General features: G+C 45.4%; 1 protein-coding gene and 1 pseudogene across 2 annotated transcripts in view; both read left to right on the top strand.

Annotated features, from left to right (window-relative positions):
• SCD5 (stearoyl-CoA desaturase 5) overlaps positions 1 to 11,561 on the top strand; it is a 166,744-nt gene extending 155,183 nt beyond the window's left edge. The window contains exons 4-5 of the mRNA XM_017958729.3: positions 5,845 to 6,077; positions 11,173 to 11,561. Of these exons, the coding sequence (XP_017814218.1) occupies positions 5,845 to 6,077; positions 11,173 to 11,363 (424 nt within the window). The 3' untranslated portion in view covers positions 11,364 to 11,561. The remainder of the gene's footprint in view (positions 1 to 5,844; positions 6,078 to 11,172) is intronic.
• Positions 11,562 to 12,082: 521 nt separating this feature from the next.
• Positions 12,083 to 13,293, top strand: LOC103884361 (annotated as a pseudogene). Its single transcript, XR_004182787.1, has one exon. The product of XR_004182787.1 is annotated as an uncharacterized LOC103884361 (transcript).
• The last annotated feature ends 8,659 nt before the right edge of the window (positions 13,294 to 21,952 follow it).

Genomic DNA, 21,952 nt, shown 5'->3' with positions numbered 1-21,952 from the left:
AGTGCACCTTGCCTGGTCCAGGGGGACTGAGGAAAACCCCTGAGAGGAAGTGATGTTCAGACTGATACTTGGAAGAGGCAAGTCAGCCAGGGCTGGGGAAGAGTGTCATAGACACAGGGCAGCGTGTGGTCCAGTTTAAGAACAGGAAGAAGCTCAGTCTATCTAGAGTGTACACAGTGTCCACTTCTAACCTTGAGGGGACAATATTTTTACTCAAATATGTGCAACTCATGGGGCAAGGTCTATGTTCAACACTCTAGCTGCATTTATCTCTGGTAAGTTTCCCACTCTCTGTGCCATGTTCTTGGTTGGCTGAGTGAGCAGCAGGTTATACCAGAGGCAGCAGACATTCAGGGTTTAAGAATTGAGTTTGAAACCTTCCCATGCTCTATATATCCGGTGTGGCTGTGGGGAAGGCCCATGATCTCTCTGGACCTCTGCACAGTTCCTGCAAAAGAGGTTATAAAAACTACGTCATAGGGCCGTTATGGAACTCATTAAAAAATGTATGTGAGCGACATCATAAATATGCTGATGAGTTGCAAACTTCTACTCCCATCCCCACCTCTCTCTAGGGCACATCTCGACTCCAGACCTATATGTTGATATCCCCTACCTGGCAGCCCCATTTGGAAGTACATTGGGCATCTCCCGCTTACCGTGTCCAAGACGGAGCTCTTCATATGCCACTCCAAACCAGCTCCTCCTCTGTTCTCCCCTACATAGGCTTAGGGCATCTTCATCCTTGGTGTCATCCTTGACTCCACTCTTTCTCTCTAACATGGAGTCTGTTAACAAGTCCTACCACTCTACGTTAGAAATATACCCAGATTCTGACCATTTCTTACCACCTCCATGACTATCCAGGTTCAGGCCACCATATTCTTTAACCTGGATCATGTGACAGCCTCCTACAAAGCCCTCCAAACTTGATCCCCCATCATTCCTACTTTATCTCCTACAGCCCTCCCTCTTGTTCATTTGCTCCAGCTCCAAGTCTCATGCAGCCCCAGTCTGCATGACTTCAGGGCCTTGCTATTTGTGGGTACCCTGCCCCCAATTAGCCAGATGGCTAACTTCTCACTTCCTCAAGCCTTTAGTCAAAAACCATAGTGTCGGCAAGCCCTCCCATAGACACACTATTTAAAATTTCAGTGCCTGCCCTTAATATGTCATATTCTCCTTCTCTGCTTTGTTTTTTTCTTCCTGGTATTTACCACTAATGTGCGTTACAATTTGCTTACTTATATTGTTCATTGTCTGTGTTCCCTGCCAGAATATACCAGATATAGAGATCTCTGCCAGTATACCCCTGCTCCACAAAGCCGGGGATTGTCTGTTTTATTCACCTTCTTTTTTTTTTTGACATGGAGTTTCGCTTCTTCGCCTGGGCTGGAGTGCAATGGCATGATCTTGGCTCACTGCAACCTCTGCCTCCTGGGTTCAAGCAATTCTCCTGCCTCAGCCTCCCCAGTACCTGGAATTACAGACATAAGCCACCACGCCTGGCCTTGTTCACCTTCTGTCTCAGTTCTAGGGCAGTACCTGGCGTGTAGTAAGCACCCAATACATTTATTAGTACAGCATTTTATAGAAGAGAAACCTGAGGCTCAGTGCGATTAAATAATTCATTCAAGGTCACACAGCTAGAAGGCATTGTGTAGTTAAATGTTCTGTGATGCTTTTCAACAATAACAAAAAACCCATTTAGCAAAAAGACAGGGCAGCATCAATGACTCCTCTCCAGCCCTCCTCGCTAGCACCAGATGAAGAAAGGAAATCTAAAAGAGGGCGCTGTGGAGTTGCTCTGTGGCCCCTTGGCGAGACCATTCAGGTTTGAGTGTTACTAGATGAGGAAGCTGGGGAGCCATCTCAGCACTTCTTCCGAAGCACAAAGGCCAGTGACTGTTATTAAAAGGAGACCAGCTGCTGGAGGCTAAAAGTGCACAGGAGGAAGGGGTACTCCCTACTCAGGAAGGATTTGCTAAGTCGGTTTGAGATGGTCAGGGAGGATTTTTAGACCGTTTTCAGCATCAAGACTCATCTCACTGGCTATCCTACACAGACTTACTGTGCCCCCTAAAAATTCCTTCTTTCATCCATTCTACTGAACATACAAAGAGGAATCCTAGCCGATTACAGGGAGGACAATCAGGGAACAACTCTAGAAGTAGATCTCTGCAGCATCATTGGAATGAGGACAGGGATTATTATTTTTTTTTAAGAATGTCTTTTTTGAGGAAGAGGAAATGTGCCTGGACCATGGGAGTTCTAGTTGGGGAAGCCCGGGCCTTTTTCCTCCTTACCCTTGGGAAATCACATTGCTATTGCTCTCTGTTCACAGGGACCCACCCGCTTGGCAGGGTAGAGCTTCTAGAAGCAGAGCCAAGGCAGGCAGGAGGCTCTTTAAACAGTTCAGAGGGAGGAGGCAGGGGCAGGGTCTGAGTGGAAGCTGGGTGCTACAGGCTGGGGTCAGACTAGAGAAGGCCAGTTCCACAGGACTGGGGTCAGACAGCAGGAGCCAGAGCAGGGCCTCGGTCTCTCCCTGGGAGGCCACGGCACCTCCCTCCGCCTGGGGCCTTCATTACTGGAGGGTGTCTACTCCAAACCTGCTGCAAACATTCAGAGAGAGAAGTGCCCAGGGCCCGGCAGAGAGCAAGCCCTCCACACCTGTTTCTCTCCCTCTTCTTTCAGAAGCAAGATGGGAGTGGGGACAATGGCTCAGAGCAGGACTGGGAGAGGCTCCCTTGAAAGGCCTGGCTTGTAATCCAGAGAGCGGAGGAAGGAGAGGAAGCGGCTGGAGTTGCAAGATGGCTTCTGTTGCCATTGTTCAGTTGCTTTCTTTCCTCCTCAGAGGTGCGAACAAGAAGTAACAGAGCCAAGTCTCTGGGTACCTCTTCCATGTTCCCTCCGTAGCCCCTTCCTCCTTACATGCTCACCACCAGCTCCCAGGTCCTTGGCCTGTGCAGGGCCTGTGCACTCCACACAGACATCCTCTTCGATAATGCTCCCAGGTCTTGGCTGTGGTCCTTTCTGGAAATTGCCCTTGGCCACAGACAGCTGCCTCGCCCAAACATTTGCCCTCCCAGGGGCTCCCTGAGGCCAATGCCCAGATGATGCAAGGATAATACCTTTCAATTTCATACAGGTCTTAAGATCATCTGGCCCAGAACGCCCCATCGGATCTGCTGAAACTCACTGTGGGTGACCTCCCTCCGCCCAGTGCTGCCTTCCTCCCTTACTCACAGATCATCTGGAGAGAACTCCCTAAGAGCCTTCTGCCCATGACTCTAGAAAGCCACCTCTAAGGCGCCGAGTCCCTTAGTTGTCTTTGGTCTTTGCCCCTCCAAACACAGCCCCCTCATTTGACTTCCTTGGGCACCCACTATCCACTAAAATGCAGCCATCCTGTATCCCAGTGACTGGAAAATGGGTGCTGATGGGTTAATATGGTGCCCAGTAAAAATTTTTACCATGATGGGAGCTGACACACGCACAGCTAGCAGTCTGCAAAGCACATTGAAGTACGTTATTTCAATTGCAAGGCAGAATAGCATGGTGGTCTCTGAAGTGACTCTGCCTGAATTTGAATTTCTGTCCCACTGCTTATGAGTCTTGCGACTTTGGGCCAGCTACCCCTTTCTGTTGCTCAATTTCCCTATCTGTAAAATGGGTATAATAGTCCCATCTTCAGAGAATGTTTGTTAGAATTAAATGAGTCAATACATATAAAGGTCTCAGAACTGCCCTAGCATATGGCAAGCACATAGTATGCCTTAGCTATTAGTATTTGATCATCACAACAACCCTGCAGTACTACAATTTCTACCTGTGTTGGGTACGTCTCAAGACACTCATATTCTCCGCCCAGCTTTTCACTCCAGCTGTTTGTTCAGCCACCTGCTGGCACGGGTGTAACAGCACCTTGCTGAGCTGTGCGGCTTCTCTTACTTCCTGCCTGAGATGTCTGCAGAGCCCACTTGTCTGTTCTGACTCAAGCAAACCTGGAAGTGTGAGGGAGCTAATATCCCATGTGGCACCCTTTGATGCCAAGGAAGTATTGGAGCCAATGGAAAAACAGTCCCTTCTTTTATTCCCTGAGAGGATAATCTAGAGGTATGTTGTGTCCCATCAAAATCCAAGTTCAGTTGCCCCAGCAGTAGCCACTCCAGTAATGCATGCAGTCACCACCCTCCCCCATTCCCCATTTCCTTGAGCCCATTTGCCCATCCATGCCTGTCAATGGAGCTCACATCCCAGAGTAAACTGCCCAGACACAGGCCATTGCCTCGTGGGGGGGGAGGTGGGGCAGGGCAGGGGGCAGGGCATCTAATTGTGCATAGGAGAAGAGTGAAAGAATAAAAAGAAGCACGTTCTAAACACCATGGAATACTATGCAGCCATAAAAGGGAACAAGATCATATCCTTTGCAGGGACATGGATGGAGCTAGAAGCCATTATCCTCAGCAAATTAACACAGGAACAGAAAACCAAACACCGCATGTTCTCACTTATAAGTGGGAGCTGAACAATGAGAACACATGGACACAGGAAGGGGAACAACACACACGGGGGCCTGTTGGTGGGGCAGGGAGGGGAAAGCATCAGGATAAATAGGCGATGGGTTGATAGGTGCAGCAAACCAGCACGGCACACGTTTCCCTATGTAACAAACCTGCACGTCCTGCACATGTGTCCTGGAACTTAAAATAAAAAAATTTTTAAAAAACCATACAATAGAAGAAAGAAAGAAAGAAAAAAAGGCATGTTCAACATACATCATCAGATCTGGACTCAAGTCAGAGTCTTCCACCTACCAAATTTCATGCCCTCACACTGTGCCTGCACTCCTCACACTGTGCTGCACATCTGTTAAGATGCATAAGATACATATGCATCTTAACAGAGGCCTTCTAGAAGCTTGATTAGGCTGCTGGAGGCCGAGGAGGAACACGCTATGAACAGGTAGCTTCAGATACTTTCATGTTCCAGCCCTTCTCCTGCCCCTGCATAGAGGCAATCCTGCATGGTAAGAGGGTGTTGAGCAGTGGCTCCACTTGGCTGAAGCCTGGGGCGGGGGCTGCACCACCTAACTTGTCTTTGTATCGCCGGCACTTAGCTCATGTATCAGTAACACTCAGGGTCTGGCACATAGCAGGTACTCAGTAAATGTTTGCTGGATGCATAGGTCCAGAACTCAAACTATGGGTGATTTGCTTCTTAATGATTACTTTCTATGTGGCCACGCCTGTTTCTATATTTATTTTTTTGTTGTTGTTTGTTTTTTTGGTTTTTTGGGGGGGTATTTTTGCTGGTTTGGAATGTATATCTCTGATGGACAGAGAACTTTTTTGGAGTGGAAGATTGTCTACCTTTTTACCAAGGTGAGTTAGTACAGAATTATGTACCTAAAATTATTTAAGAAGCATTAAATATTTCTCAAAATTATCTGAGAAAACCTGAATATCAGGTTGATTGAAGAAAGGAATCTCTAGGTGCTATCCGAACTGGTGCCTGTGGGATAAATGTCGCTCTAAGATACATGGGTTTGGCCAGCACAGTGTTGATTATACTGAAATTCTTCTGAAGTATGCCACAGGGCCTACCACTTCCTATAGCATTCTACCTGTCCCAACTCTCAAATTTGTGTCACCTGCTTAGCCCTTGCAGGTATATGAGTCCTGTGAGCCCCACACAACAGGCTTCCGTATATAGAAAGTGTTGAAGGAGCTGACTGGCACACTTCCCTCCTTGGGCTTTTTTCTGACTTTCCCTGTGACTTGCCCAGCCCATCCTCTGTCCCATCAGCGGGTCCTCGTGGTGATACAGTGTCTTGCCCTGTAGGTACTATAAGATCTCCGTGGTGCTCATGTGCTTTGCGGTCCCCACGCTGGTGCCCTGGTACATCTGGGGAGAGAGCCTGTGGAATTCCTACTTCTTGGCCTCTATTCTCCGCTATACCATCTCACTCAATGTCGCCTGGCTAGTCAACAGCGCCGCCCACATGTATGGAAACCGGCCCTATGACAAGCACATCAGCCCTCGGCAGAACCCACTCGTCGCTCTGGGTGCCATTGGTAAGTAGGGGTGGTGAGGGCCAGTGGGGAGAATGGTGGCCCAGGTTTTCTTGGCCTCTCAGTAGTTTTGTGGAATCAGTAAAGAGAACCAGTGGAGTGGAGTTCAGTGAACTTGAGCTTTTATTTTTTTCCGAAACGGAGTCTCACTCTGTTGCCCAGACTGGAGTGCAGTGGTACAATCTCGGCTGACTGCAGCCTCTGCTTCCTGGGTTCAAGCAATTCTCCTGCCCCAGCCTCCTGAGGAGCTGGGATTACAGGCATCCACCACTATTCCTGGCTATTTTTTTTTTTTTTTTTTTTAGTAGAGACGGGGTTTCACTATGTTGGCCAGGATGGTCTCGAACTCCTGACCCCCAAGTAATCCACCCTCCTTGGCCTGCCAGAGGAGCTTTGGCTTTAGGATCCTGACTCTTGGACAAGTCATATGATCTCTCTGATTTACAGTTGTCCTATCTGTGAAATGGGACTAGCAGTGCTTCATAGGAATATGTAAACCGCTTAGTACAGTGCCTGGCATGTAGCAGGTAATCAGTAACTACTAGTTATTCATCATGACCATGGAAATGTTCTAAAGGAGAAGCAGCAGTTGACTCTTCTCTCAAATTGCCCTGACCATTCTGGCCTCAGCTGTCCAATCATTTGGCAGAGCTTAAGAAAAAAGGCCTTCAAGCAAAGACGTGGGAAGGAATGAGACTTGGCATTTCACAGGACCATAAAACAGTTACGAGCGAGGCCTCTGGAGTCAGTGACTTTGGTTGAGTCCTGTTTCCTCCACTTACTCTCTGGGCAAGTCACCTGTTCTTCTACCTTTTGCGTCCCCATCTGTAAAGTGGGGGTAATATTAGCACTTACCTCCTCCTGGGGTCATTAGAGGGCTAGATGAGTCGATACAGAGATACAGAGTGTTCCTGCCAGTGCTTGTATGAAACAAGCCTTCATGATGTTACTTTTTTTTTTTTTTTTTGAAATGGAGTCTTGCTCTGTCGCCCAGGCTGGAGTGCAGTGGCACAATCTCAGCTCAGTGCAAGCTCCGCCTCCCAGGTTCACACCATTCTCCTGCCTCAGCCTCCCAAGTAGCTGGGACTACAGGTGCCCGCCACCGCGCCTGGCTAATTTTTTGGTATTTTTTAGTAGAGACAGGGTTTCACCGTGTTAGCCAGGATGGTCTCGATCTCCTGACCTCGTAATCTGCCCGCCTCGGCCTCCCAAAGTACTGGGATTACAGGCGTGAGCCACCACGCCCAGCCCGTGATGTTGTTTTTATTGCCAGTCATGTGTTCTTAGGCACTTACTTGTCCCTTCTGTGCATTTATGTCCTCGTTTTAATCATAGCAGGAATAATCATAGCAGTTACTTCGGAGACCTCAGGCTAGAAGGAGTTAACACCTGTTAAAGCACTTAGCACTGTGCCTGGCACATGACAGGTGATTAAGAAATATTAGCTCTACCTTTGTAGAAGCAACTCAGACTTGTTGGTAAGCTGAGCCTTGAGCACAGAGATCAAACACAGGAAAGTTCCTACTGTTAAGTAGAAATGGTCTCTGTGTCACTCAGTGATGAGATGCTGCATCACTTCATTAGGGCCATCTGTTTTTCAGACCCCAGGGATCCCAAAGTTCTTGTCAACTTGCACTGATGGCAGCAATAGATGGTGGAGCAAACACTACATTTAGCCAGGGAATAACTGCATAAGCAAGGAGAAAGTACCTTGGAAAACAGGAGGAGTGGTGCCCCGATCCTTTCTATAGCTTTCCCCTCCTCTTGCCCTGCATCTTCTGAAAGGACTGTAATGCAGGGAGCTGTGGGCAGTGTTGATTCTGTGAGTAGACAGAAATGGGGACAAGATGGACCGTCATCATGTAGGGATGGGTGAGCCGGGAGACTCAAGCAGTGTGGCCATGACACGAGCCCAAAGGAGCTGGGCATTGGTTATAAGTCTATCCAGGTCAACACTGGACTCCCAGACAGTTTGCCTCCCAAGAGTCCTTAGAAAGCTCTTGCCATACCCAACTGTGCAGTAGAGTGGGGAATACATCATAGTGCCTATTTCTGAAAATAGGGTGAAGAAACTTTTCCATACTGCTCTTTAATCCAGGAAAAACACTAAAAATGATGAGGCGGGGAGGTGGTGTGCAGGGTAGGGATGTCCTAAATTTAAAAGAAAATTGCACACCACGCATGGATCCATCTTGAGGTACTCATTATAGAACAAAATCTTCCAAACAGGATCAATAGGAGAACTATATGATGACTAGTAGCCACTTAAGAAGTAAGAGAAGAGTCTGACAGTTTCTCAAACAGTTAAGAATAGTTACTGTATGATCCAGCAACTCTACTCCTACATTTATACCAAAGAGAAATGAAAACATATGTCCACACAAAAACTTGTATATGAATGTTCATAGCAACATTATCCATAATAGCTGAAAGTGGAAACAACTCAAATGTCCATCACTGATGAATGGATACGCACGATGTTGTACATCCATATAATGAAATACTGTTTGGCAATAAAAAGAATGAAGAGCTGATCCTTGATACAACATGAATGAACCTTGAAAACATTTTTTAAGTGACAGAAGCTAGTCACAAAGGACTACATATTGTATGATTTTATTTATATGAAATGTCCAAAATAGGCAAATCTACACAGATAGAAAACAGTACTGGGAGGGAGTAGGAGGCGGTTGGGGGTGATGGTTAAGGCATGTGGGTCTTTTTAGAGAGTAATGAAAATGTTGTAAAATTCATTGTGGTGATGGATGCATAACTGTGAATATATTAAAAGCCATTAAATTGTATACTTCAAGAGGGTGAATTATACAGTAAGTGAATTTTATCTCAATAAAGCTGTTTATGAAAATCAAATGAACTAATTCATTAGAGAAATGCAAATTAAAGCCACAATGAGATATTACCTCACACTTATTTGAATGACTATTATCAGGATAAAATACAACAAGTGTTGATGAGGATGTGAAAAAAGGGAACCCTTGCACACTGTTGGTTAGGATGTAAATTAGTATAGCTATTATGGAAAACAGTATGGAGGTTGCTCAAAAAATTAAAAATAGAGCTACCATATGATCTAACAGTCCTACTTCTGGGTATATATCCAAAGGAAATGAAATCAGGATGTTGAAGAGATATCTACACTCCCATGTTTAAACAGGATTATTCACAGTAGCCAAGATGTACAGTCAAATTAAGTGTCCATCAACAGAGGAATGGATAAAGAAAATGTATCACATATGCATCATGGAATACTATTCAGCCTTAAAAAAGAGAGAATCCTGTTATTTGCAACAACTTGAATGAACCTGGAGAACATTATGCTAAGTGAAGTAAGCCAAGCACAGAAAGACAAACGCTGCACAATCTCACTTCTATGTGGAATCCAAAAAACTTGAACTCATAGAAGTAGAGTAGAATGGTGGTTACCAGAGACTGGGGCAGGGGGGTTGTTGAGAGAGATTGGTCAAAGGGTACACATTTACAGTCTGACTAGAGGAACAAGTTCAAGAGGTCTATTGTAAAACATGGCGATAGTGACTACAGTCAATAACAATGTATTGTATTATTGAAAATCACTGAGAGAGTAGATTTTAAGTGGTCTTACCACAAAAACAAAAGTATGTGAGGTAATGCACATGTCACTTGGCTCAATTTAACTATTCCAAAATTTATACATATCTCAAAACCCCATGTTGTACATGATAAATATATACAAATTTTATTTGTCAATTAAAAAATAAGTAAAAGAAATTTTAAAAATCAAATCAGAGAAGCCATGAGAGCTCTCATGAGTACATCTTTTAAAAGAAGTGAGAGAGTAATGCAAATCAAAACCACAATGAGATACCATCTCACACCAGTTAGAATGGTGATCATTAAAAAGTCAGGAAACAACGGGAGCTGGAGAGGATGTGGAGAAATAGGAACACTTTTACACTGTTGGTGGGACTGAAAACTAGTTCAACCATTGCGGAAGACAGTGTGGCGATTCCTCAAGGATCTAGAACTAGAAATACCATTTGACCCAGCCATCCCATTACTGTGTATATACCCAAAGGATTATAAATCATGCTGCTATAAAGACACATGCACACGTATGTTTATTGCGGCACTATTCACAATAGCAAAGACTTGGAACGAACCCAAATGTCCATTAATGATAGACTGGATTAAGAAAATGTGGCACATATACACCATGAAATACTATGCAGCCATTAAAAAGGATGAGTTCGTGTCCTTTGTAGCGACATAGATGAAGCTGGAAACCACCATTCTCAGCAAACTATCACAAGGACAGAAAACCAAACACCACACGTTCTCACTCATAGGTGGGAACTGAACAATGAGAACACCTGGACACAGGGTAGGGAACATCACACACCGGGGCCTGTCATGGGGTGGGGGGAGTGGGGAGGGATAGCATTAGGAGATACACCTAATGTAAATGATGAGTTAATGGGTGCAGCACACCAACATGGCACATGTATACACATGTAACAAACCTGCATGTTGTGCACATGTACCCTAGAACTTCAAGTATAATAAATAAATAATAATAATAGTAATAAAGAAAAGCTACATTAAAAAAAGCACTGACCACTGGAAAGGGTAGAATAATATATAATTACATTCTAGATACTTAAAGATATTTAATTTAGTTACCTTTTTGAATGATTCTCATTTCTCTCTCCTAAGCTCTTCCAAAAAAAGATTTTTAAATCACTCCAGCCCACAGAGACTATTTTTTAAAAACAATTGTACATCAAAATGATGATATGTTATCAGCCATTTAGCATTTACCTTAAGAAGGATAGCTCTGAGGTCGTAGCATCATGTCTACAGTTCACACAGGAAAGTTAATCTTGTGGCGATGTGCTGACTTTATTGCTATTTTTTCTGTTCATGTTGTTTGTCTAGCTAACTAAGTCAATGCCTTTGGAGGCAGTAACCAAGTCTTTTGCTCCTCACCGAGCCTGACACCATGTCCTGCACATGGTAAACCCTGAAAAAATAAGTGATGCAAAAAATCTATGCAGAGAGGTGGTGACTGAATTATTTCAATGCCCGCTTTGTCTTCCAGGTGAAGGCTTCCATAATTACCATCACACCTTTCCCTTTGACTACTCTGCGAGTGAATTTGGCTTAAATTTTAACCCAACCACCTGGTTCATTGATCTCATGTGCTGGCTGGGGCTGGCCACTGACCGCAAACGGGCAACCAAGCCGATGATCGAGGCCCGGAAGGCCAGGACTGGAGACAGCAGTGCTTGAACCTGGAACAGCCATCCCACATGTCTGCCATTGCACCCTCGGTTCATGGCTTTGGTTACAATAGTTCTCTTGTACATTGGATCGTGGGAGGGGCAGAGGGTGGGGAAGGAATGGAATTATGTGGCTTGGGAATTTTTTTGTTTCTCTCAAAATAATGTTGAAATACAATTATCAATGAAAAAACTTTTTTTTTTTTTTGAGACAGAGTCTCACTCTGTCACCCAGGCTGGAGTGCAGTGGCGCGATCTCGGCTCACTGCAGCCTCCACCTCCCTGGTTCAAGCAATTACCCTGCCTCAGCCTCTGGAGTAGCTGAGATTACGGGAGCCTGCCACCATGCCCAGCTAATTTTTTTGTATTTTTAGTAGAGACGGGGTTTCATCATGTTGGCCAGACTGGAGACCAGTCTGACCTCAGGCAATCCACCCGCCTCGGCCTCCCAAAGTGCTAGGATTACAGGCGTGAGCCACCGCGCCCGGCCGAAAAACTTTTTCCTTTTTTTTTTTTTGAGACGGAGTCTCGCACTCTCACCTAAGCTGGAGTGCAGTGGCTGGATCTCCGCTCACGGCAAGCTCCACCTCCCGGGTTCACGCCATTCTCCTGCCTCAGCCTCCCAAGTAGCTGGGACTACAGGCGCCCGCCACCACGCCTGGCTAATTTTTTGTATTTTTTTAGTAGAAACGGGGTTTCACCGTGTTAGCCAGGATGGTCTCGATCTCATGACCTTGTGATCCACCCGCCTCGGCCTCCCAAAGTGCTGGGATTACAGGCGTGAGCCACCGCGCCTGGCCGAAAAAACTTTATAAGTCAATATTACTATAGTTTAACATTAGAATGTGGACATGTGATTTAATCGCTGTAGCTAAAATACGTCAAATATACATTGTCATGTGCTTAAACATGATGCTAACCCTGACAGGAGGAAGGAAAGTAATATTCTTTCAGTGTGGTTCCGGAGAGCATTTCTTTTATTTTCTACCAATTAACCCAGCATTGCTTTTAAACAACCATCTGAAGGAGCAGAGAGGCAGGGTAGAAGACAGAAAGGGGGTCCATGTGGTAACTAAAGAATGTTTCTGTTTTGTAATTATTGTGTGTGTGCGTGTGGTTTTTTTTTTGTTTGCTTAAGAGAATCAAAAACTGAAAAAAATGAGAATACAGGAAATGGCTCTTGTATATATTTTTTTGCCATGTTTACCACTTGTGAATGCTCTGCTGTCTTTGCTTCAAGAGAGATTTGTTCACTGCCCAGCTCGTTTTGTGTCCTGAGCCCTATGCCCAGCCCACCTTATAAATCATGCCTGTTTAGATGTTTGATTTTGTTCTGTGTGCCATTGTCATCTTAAGGGTGTATAACTCAGACATGCCAGACATCAAATTAAGCTCAAATTAAGCTCTCGTTTAAATGTTTAAACACCTAATTTATATTCTAATTGATCCCAGCCACTGATGCATGTACTTTAGCTACTTCTGCTAAATAAGCATATTAATTTTCCACATCAGACCATCAGATCTTAAGAACCAACAGTTATCTAGAATTCCGTGTCTACTAATGTTTCATCTGCATGCAGCCTTTATTGATTTTGTAGCAAAATATAAAGTGATCATTATGTAGCTTCTAGATTAAAAACTTTTGTGCGTGAAGTTGCTTTGTAAAGAGCATGTGAAATTAATGGGACAGCGTGTCCTTTGTGTTAGATGTTAGAGCAAAAGAAAGGGCTTATAGTATTAGTATTGGAGCACTTTGAAGATAGGTATTTTCAGAAACGATATAGGAGTTAAAAGTTACATTTTAAATTTTGGAAAAAGATATGATGGCAATTGGAAATAGTCACAATGAAGTTCTTCATCCAGCAGGTGTTTAACAGTGTTATTTTGCCATTGATAATGTGTAAACTGTGAGTGATTTACAATAAATGATTAAGAATTCATTGGTGTTCTTGTCCAGATACTTCAATGCTGTTTAGAGGGTGTTCTTTCCAAGTGCTTGATGCGTTCTGATGATTGTATGACTCGCATTGGGATTTGGGCTCTGGGCTAACAACAGCCCCTGAGACCAGGCCTGTCCTATCCTATCGGCCTTAGGCAACAGCCAGGGGAAGCCAGCAAGTTTTATTTGGAATGTAGAACTCCTAGTGGTGGTGTTCCCCGATTCTCACTCACCAGCAGTCACTGGGAGTGCTTAGAGATGATAAATGGGAATCTACTCCTATATGTCACCCAAAGGAGCGTGAAGGACACCTTCCCCTCTCCAGGCCCCACCAATAGTTCCCAGAGCTGGGGGAGATGGACTCCTGTTTTCACTCTACTGCTGCCTCTCTCAACCTCACATCTGCACCATCAAAGTCTCTACCCATCTTTTGCCCCAAAGCAGCTGTGGCCCTGCTGTCAGGTAGAACTTTCTTAACCTGTCTGCAGTTGAGTGGGATTCTAGCCATTGACAGGTACCAGGCCAGATTTCACCATGTAAGGACCCTTTGGATGTGACCATAGCATTTTTCAGCTGCTTCATATCCCAGTCACACATTGCTAAGACCTTGTATAGAGTGCAGGTGGAGGGTAGTCATATTCCAAGACAAGTTTGTATCAGCATGATGTGAAATGGCCCTTCATTGGGAATGTATATCTTTGACTCCTAAAAGTACTAAACTTACTTACTTGTCCATTAGTCAAAAAGATGACATTTGGAACAGCTATTTGGAATCTTTTCACAAAAGGAGGGTATTTCCCAGCTAGACCAAATAAATCTAGAACCTCCCCCCTCTGAACCTGAGTGCCATCTTTTTTTCTGCAGCAGAGCCCATGAATGACCTCGGATTGGAATGATTTGGAGGAAGAAGTGGACAAAGGTTAGATTACACTAGTGTCTTCCCTGTCAACGTTCCTTTCAGGTCTCAGCAGCGTCTTAACAGAAAGTAACTCTGGGAGTTATTTCCCAAACCTATCCAAGGTAGCCTTAGACTGATACACTGTTTGAAAGTTTCAGTTTAAGATAAGAAAATGATCCCCCCATGTCCAGTCTTTAATCTCCTCATCCCCACAAGGCTTATTTCAGAAGCACCCACCCCTGCATCTAGGTGAGGGGAGCCCAGGGAAAGCAGTTCCAATAGCATGTGTCCCACAGGCGTCATGGCAGACTCATGGAGCCAGCTTGGGACAGTAGAACCAACTCAGGTTCACCTGGAGTCCCCAGCTCTGCTACTGGCCAGCTCTGTGGCCTTGAGAAACATCAGCCTTTCTGGATTCAGTTTCCTTCTCTGAAAAGAGAGGACTCTTCTCTAAGTTCCCCTTCAGCCCTAACATTCGACCACAGCAAGAGATGTGTGAATCCACCTCTCAAGTTAGCACTCATCCTTTCTGGACATAGAAGGTCAAAAATTGGGAGTGGGAGGGAATAAATGCATCTGAATGGGAGAACACAGACCGAGGCTGGAAGGATAGAATGTTCTTGGTTTTAAAAAATCTGCATGTATTTTGCACATTCCCAAAATGCAATGAAGCCATTAAATATAACCCATCATGAAAAACAATTTAATGAGAGAAATTATTACAGAAAGCTCTATGGCTTAATGGGGTAGTAGAAATAGCACTGGACTTGGAGTCCTGAGACCTGGATTTGAACTCTAACTCTTGATCTGACTGGCTGTGTTACCGGGGACCCAGGTTAAGTCTGAAATATGACATATGAAATTGTCATTTACTAGCCTACAGAGCCTCTCTGAGCCTCAGTGTCCTTGTCTACACAACAGGAAGAGCAACATTTATGTGTATTAGATGAATCTAGAAGCCTCATCCCAGTGCCTGGGGCATTGCAGAGCCCCAGGAGACATCAGTTGAGGATGAGTAGCGTGCCCCGCACACAAGCCAGAGACTGCGATATGGTGCAGAGTGCCAGAGACCAGAAGTGAGCCAGCTTCTGGGCCTGGTTCTGCTAACTAACCAGATGACTCTAACCTCTGGGAACTTCGGTTTCACTTTCCGTAAAGGAACCAACTGGATTGGATTAACCTGTCCAGCTCTGCCGTTCTGGGGAGTCTTTGCAACCGTGTGCCTCCCTCAGTTCCAGGCCTCTGCGTGGCCCTCTGCACCCCTGGCCTCCTTCTGTGCCTCGCACCTCTATCAAAGGACGGGTCTGGCCTGCAATGTCCCTACACTTCAGTCAGCTTATCAGGACTTGGAATAGAAGATTTGTGGAGGGGAAAGGTTGAAACTCATGGATGAGAGTAAGCTTTGGGGATTATCTGTGAGGTTCGTTTGTCCATTTCACTCCTGTCCCCAATTACAATGGGGACTGAAAGCCAGTTGTGTTGTCAGTGGCTGAAAGAAATCTCTTAATCTTTATAATCCTTTAAAAAATTCTCCCATTTTTGTCTGGGCGTGGTGGCTCACGCCTGTAATCCCAACACTTTGGGAGGCCGAGGTGGGTGGATCATGAGGTCAGGAGATCGAGACCATCCTGGCTAACAGGGTGAAACTCCATCTCTACTAAAAATACAAAAAACTAGCCGGGCGTGGTGGTGGGCGCCTGTAGTCCCAGCTACTCTGGAGGCTGAGGCAGGCGAATCACTTAAACCCAGGAGGCGGAGCTTGCAGTGAGTTGAGATTGTGCCACTGCACTCCAGCCTGGGCAACAGAGTGAGACTCCGTCTCAAAAAAAAAAAAAAACAAAAAAACAAAAGACTCCCATTTTTAGCTTAAGGTGTTAATCAAACTCCTTCCCCTTCCTCTACGTCAAGGATGTGCTATAAATGAACTGGAAACTCCTTTCCTTGTTCCCTCTGCTATTTCCCTGTGGACTGTAGAGTCCGAAGCCCCCATCCCACCCCAAGGATATTCCTGACTTCAACATTTGCAACAGGAGGGAAGACCTGTCTCAGGGCAACAAGCCTGGCTGCCCCAGCAGCTTCTGTGGGCTCCGACGCAGCCTTCTTTCCCTCTCCTTTCACCGCCCGCCCCCCGCACCACCCCGTGGTGCCACGACTTCCCATCTGGAAGAGCAGTCAGCCACATCCTGCCCGTGACTACTTCACACGATGCAAAAGGAAAATATCAGCCAACAGCAGCCTGGGCTAGCTGGGGCTGTGAAGGCTTCGCCCTGGAAAAGAGTACCCTTCCTTACAGCTCCTGGCCTACGTTTACTATGGAAAAAAGATGGCATTACCTTCAACCAGCCATCTGAATCCCTCACATAGCTGCCCTCTTCCCCACTTGTTCTCAATCCTCTGTGGGGCAACTCTCAATGTTACCATTGAGAGGAATCTCAGAAGTTGCTTGCTTGCTTTCTTTTCGTTCTTTCTTCCTTTCCTTTTTTCTTTCTTTCTTTCTTTCATATAAGGTCTCGCTCTGTCACCCAGGCTGAAGTGCAGTGGCGTGATCTCACCTCATTGCAACTTCCCCTCACTGTAACCTCCACCTCCCAGGTTCAAGCAATCCTCCCACCTCAGCCTCCCCAGTAGCTTGGATTACAGCTGCATGCCACCACACCCAGGTTTTTTTTTTTTTTTTGGGTGGAGATGGGGTTTCACCATGTTGGCCAGGCTGGTCTTAAAACTCCTGACCTCAGGTGATCCGCCCGCCTTGGCCTCCCAAAATGTTGGGATTACAGGCGTGAGCCACCATGCCCAGCCAGAAGTCTCAGAAGTCGCTTTCTTCTAGAGGCCCCCACTGTGAGACAGAGGCAGCAGCCCCTGTGCTGCGGGTGGACAAAATGACTGGGCCCACCACAGCAAGGGTGTGTTTGTAGTTTTATGACCAGATTTCACATAAGCCTGTGCTCACAGCACATGTATCGCAAAACACGGGAGCTGTGTGTAAGGGTGCGTCCTTATTCTGAGCTGTGTGGCAAAACTGCTGCGTGGGGTGGGGGAGCTCCCTATAAGGTACATGATGTGAGCATTGGTGATGAACCCGGCTAACTGGGATCTCCGATGTCTCAAAGACAGATGGAATGGTCATGTAGGCAATGTCTTCCAGTTCCAGTAAACGGGTTCTGACACCCGAGGCAGAGGGATAGGGAAGATTCACTTCAGCTCCTTCCTGGCCCTGCAGTTGCTGCCCATGAATCCAAGAACGACTCTGTTAGAACTGACTGAGTGCCTTCTATTTCCTCCTCGGAACTAAAGGGCACTTTCATTTCTAGCATCGTAAAGTGCTTATTTCAGATGTACCAACCAATGAGCACATCTATTTGCACTGTTGTTCACAGCTCCGGCTGGACTGCACTATTTGCAACACACGGGATCCAAACTCTTAAAGTCAGTGTGTTAGAATGTGCACGCAACTGCACCATGGCCAACCAGTGGATGAAGGATCTCAAAGTGAGCACTTTGGCCTGGATGATTTCAAATAATTAACAGTGAATTTTTTTTTTTTTTTTTGAGGTGGAGTTTCGGTCTTGTTGCCCAGGCTGGAGTACAATGGCACAATCTCGGCTCACCACAACCTCCGCCTCCTGGGTCCAAGCGATTCTCCTGCCTCAGCCTCTGGAGTAGCTGGGATTACAGGCATGCGCCACCATGCCCAGCTAATTTTGTATTTTTTGTAGAGACGGGGTTTCTCCATGTTCGTCAGACTGGTCTTGAACTCCCAACCTCAGGTGATCTGCCCGTCTCGGCCTCCCAAAGTGCTGAGATTACAGTCATGAGCCACCACGCCCGGCCAACAGTGACTATCTTGATTTTGCCTCTATGTAGAAAATCTTTAAGCAATGGCCCTTTTCACCACCTTTTCAATCCATTTGAAGTCAGAGGCTTGGGTCAGTCTTAAGACACTGAAATGGACAGGCCTTTTTGATGTGGTTTTATGTATACATTACCTGATTCTTTGGCCTACCTCTATACCACAGAGGAATATTCAGATTGTTACCTTGTTGGGAGACAAACCGCCAAAGGAAAAATACTGAAAACTTCTGTTCCGTCATCTATATATGTAAGAACTAGAACCAGTGACTGCTTTGGTCTCTTCTATCAAAAACTATGGGAATCAGTAGCAAACAAGCTCAGAAAATGCAAGCTTCTGCTTTACCCAAGCAAAAGATATGGCCAGAGGCTATACTAGCGTTATATCCCATAAAAGAAAAAAACCGGCCAGGCGCAGTGGCTCACGCCTATAATCCCAGCACTTTGGGAGGCCAAGGCAGGTGGATCACTTGAGGCCAGGAGTTGGAGATCAGCCTGGCCAACATGGTGAAACCCCGTTTCTAGTAAAAATACAAAAATTAGCCGGGTGTGGTGGTGGGCACCTGTAATCCCAGCCACTGGAGAGGCTGAGGATGGAGAATCACTTGAACTGGAAGGCAGAAGTTGCTGTGAGCCAAGATCGCACCACTGCACTCCAGCCTGGGCAATAGGGTGAGACTCCATCTCAAAAAAAAAAAAAAGAAAGAAAGAAAAGAAAAAAAGAAAAAGAAAGAAAAAGAAAGAAAAGCAGGGAAGAGGCTCAAGGCCAGAATGTTAAGGGTTGTTCAGCTAATCGGCCCCATGGCGAAGGTTTTCTTTATGTAAACAGCTGTAGGTTGACATATAATCATGAAGCTGGTAGATATTCATGGCATGCCATTTGGATGGCTAGATAGTTCTAAACAATGTCACCTTTTTGTTTTTGTTTTGCTTTGTATTGTTTTGTTTCTTAAATTTCTATCTAAAAGATGTCCTTAAAATGAGCATTGTTATGTCCAAAAAGTTGCAGCATTATAATTCTTGGAAGTAATAATTTGCTTCAAAGTAAGGTCAGTCACCGTCAGATGCTATAGTGATTTGTCTGCCAAAGTTCTATGCACCATGTTAGAACTTGGCTGAGTGTGCACAAAGCTCAGCTAATTAAAACCTTCCCAACAAACTTGTCTTGGTTAGTTTGTTTGATACAATATATTTTGTTGTAACATTCAGTCTGTTGTTTTTCCATTTGCTTTAAATTTAGCACTGCCACATAAAAAAGAGACAGAGAAAATAGGACAGCTTGAAGAGGTGTAAAAATATAATTACTCTTTTGAAAGTATGCATATTTATCTATTTTTTGCTAACCCCCATCTCACTTATCTTTCCACTTGGCTAAATAGACGAATGTTCCTGGCTCATGGATATATAGCACTTATGGGTTACTTCAAATTGAGAACACCCCTTACTGCAATTTCTATGCCACTGATTTTAGTACATTTTTAAAATTTCTTTTGCATCAAAAAGGAAATCAAATGAAAGCATATCAGGCTTGAAAGACCACTGGTGGTACTGTAGAACTTCCACAAGCCAATCTGCAATAATAATCTGCAATCTGCAATAAGGAAGGAAGGAAGGAAGGAAGGAAGGAGGGAGGGAGGGAAGGAAGGAGGGAAGGAAGAAACGAGGGAGATTCATCAAGAAGCATTTTCCCAAACTACACCTAGTTGTGACAATATTTGGCTCAATTTTATAAATCTATTACAGCTGCATCTACAAAACAATAGGCTAATAATTCACAACTCATATGTAAGAGCCATGCAGACCATGACTGTCTTCTTCACCAGTGTTTTCCCTGCCCACATGACAAGGCCTGAGAGGTGGGATGTGCTCACTAAAAAGTTACTGAATGAGCCGGGTGCGGTGGCTCACGCCTGTAATCCCAGCACTTTGGGAGGCCGAGGCAGGTAGATCATGAAGTCAGGAGATCGAGACCATCCTGGCTAACACGGTGAAACCCCGTCTCTACTAAAAAATACAAAAAATTAGCCAGACGTGGTGGCTGGCGTCTGTAGTCCCAGCTACTCGGGAGGCTGAGGCAGGAGAATGGCATGAACCCAGGAGGCAGAGCTTGCAGTGAGCCGAGACTGCGCCACTGCACTCCAGCCTGGGAGACAGAGCGAAACTCCGTCTCAAAAAAAAAAAAAATTTACTGAATGAATGAATGAGTGAATGAATGGGTAGGTGCACTGTACTATAATGCAGAAAGAAAACTCTGCCAGTCCTGGTGGCTCACACCTGTAATCCTAGCACTTCGGGAGGCCAAGGTGGGAGGATCACCTGAAGTCAAGAGTTCGAGACCAGCCTGGGCAACATAGCAAGACCCCATCTCTAAAAAAAAGAAAAGAAAAGAAAGAAAAGTCCATTTAGTATTTCTGTGTCACATCTTCTGTTTGCCCTGTTAAATATGAAACTGCAAGCAGGCAGGGCCCGCGTTTGTCCTGTGCACAGTTGTATCCTAAGCTCCCAGCAGCAAGAGATTACCATGTAGCAAGACCTCCAAAATTTTTGTTGAGCTGTTGGTGTTTAGGAATATGGATAGGCCCTTCTCTTGGAAAATTGTTGACCCAAGCTGGGCACGGTGGCTCATGCCTATAATCCCAGCACTTTGGGAGGCCGAGGAGGGCGGATCACCTGAGGTTGGGAGCTCGAGACCAGCCTGACCAAAGTGGAGAAACCCCGTCTCTACTAAAAATACAACAGTAGCCAGGCGTGGTGGCTCATGTCTGTAATCCCAGCTACTCGGAAGGCTGAGGCAGGAGAATTGCTTGAACCTGGGAGGTGGAGGTTGCAGTGAGCCAAGATCACGCCATTGCACTCCAGCCTGGGCAACAAGAATGAAACTCCGTCCCAAAAAAAAAGAAAAGAAAAAAGAAAATTGTTGATCCAGAAATCTGAATTTACCAAAGTAAATAAATTAGAAGACAATTCTGAATTTTACAAAGTATTTATTACGGGTTTCCTTTCATAAGCAGGCCTTGAAAATATGCCTTAACTGTAAAGTCTTCATGTAACTTTTAAGAAGCACATGTGCCATAGGATGCAAGATACGGCTGACTCTGCCAGGACTGTGCAGTCACAGCGCCACTTCCAGACGGTCAGAGTTAGAAGGCTGCGCCTCCCTGCCACTAGATCAACCACTAAGCCACAAACAAAAAACTGTGCTAAGAAGTGAAACAGGCAATGGCAGTGTTACGGGCTGGATTTTGTCCCCTCAAATTCTTATGCTGAAGTCCTAACCCCTGGTACCTCAGAATGTGAATGGAGATAAGGTATTTAAAGAGGTAATTAAGTTAAAAAGAGTTCATTAGGATGGGTGCTAATCCAATCTGACAGGTGACCTCACAAGAAAAGGAGATTAGGGCACAGATACACACACAGGGAAGAATGCATGAAGTCCCTAGAAGGCAGCCATTTACAAGCCAAGAGAAAGACCTCAGGAGAAACCAGTCCTGCCGACGGCGTGATCTCTCGTCCTCAGAACTGGTAGGAAATACATCTGCGTTGTTTCAGCCGCTCAATTTGTGATCTCTATTATAGCAGTCCTTGGCAAACCGGTGTAGACAGATACGTGGAAATGTCTTCTTTTAGACTCCCTTCTACTGTTTTATAGACTAGAAGGATAATGCAGAAGTGTCCAAGTCCCAGACAAGACTATCAGAAGGCAAAAGCAAATGCTGCCTCCTGCTCTGTCCCCTCCCACTCCCCGGCCCTGTAACTGTCATCTCGGCTGGGTCTCTGTCTCCACTGTGACTGTATTAATTCTCCGTGGATGGGAGGTGGTGATTCCGCAGAGAGAGCTGCCTTACAGATGAGCATCACGTCAGTGTCCCAACAGAAAACAACACTGGAAAATGTTTTGCCTTTCCTTTTTACA

The sequence above is a fragment of the Papio anubis genome, chromosome 3, assembly GCF_008728515.1.
Source record: "Papio anubis isolate 15944 chromosome 3, Panubis1.0, whole genome shotgun sequence".
Classification (NCBI taxonomy): Eukaryota; Metazoa; Chordata; class Mammalia; order Primates; family Cercopithecidae; genus Papio; species Papio anubis.
The sequence above is the reverse complement of the archived record's forward strand: the minus strand, read 5'-3'. Positions and strand labels throughout refer to the sequence as shown.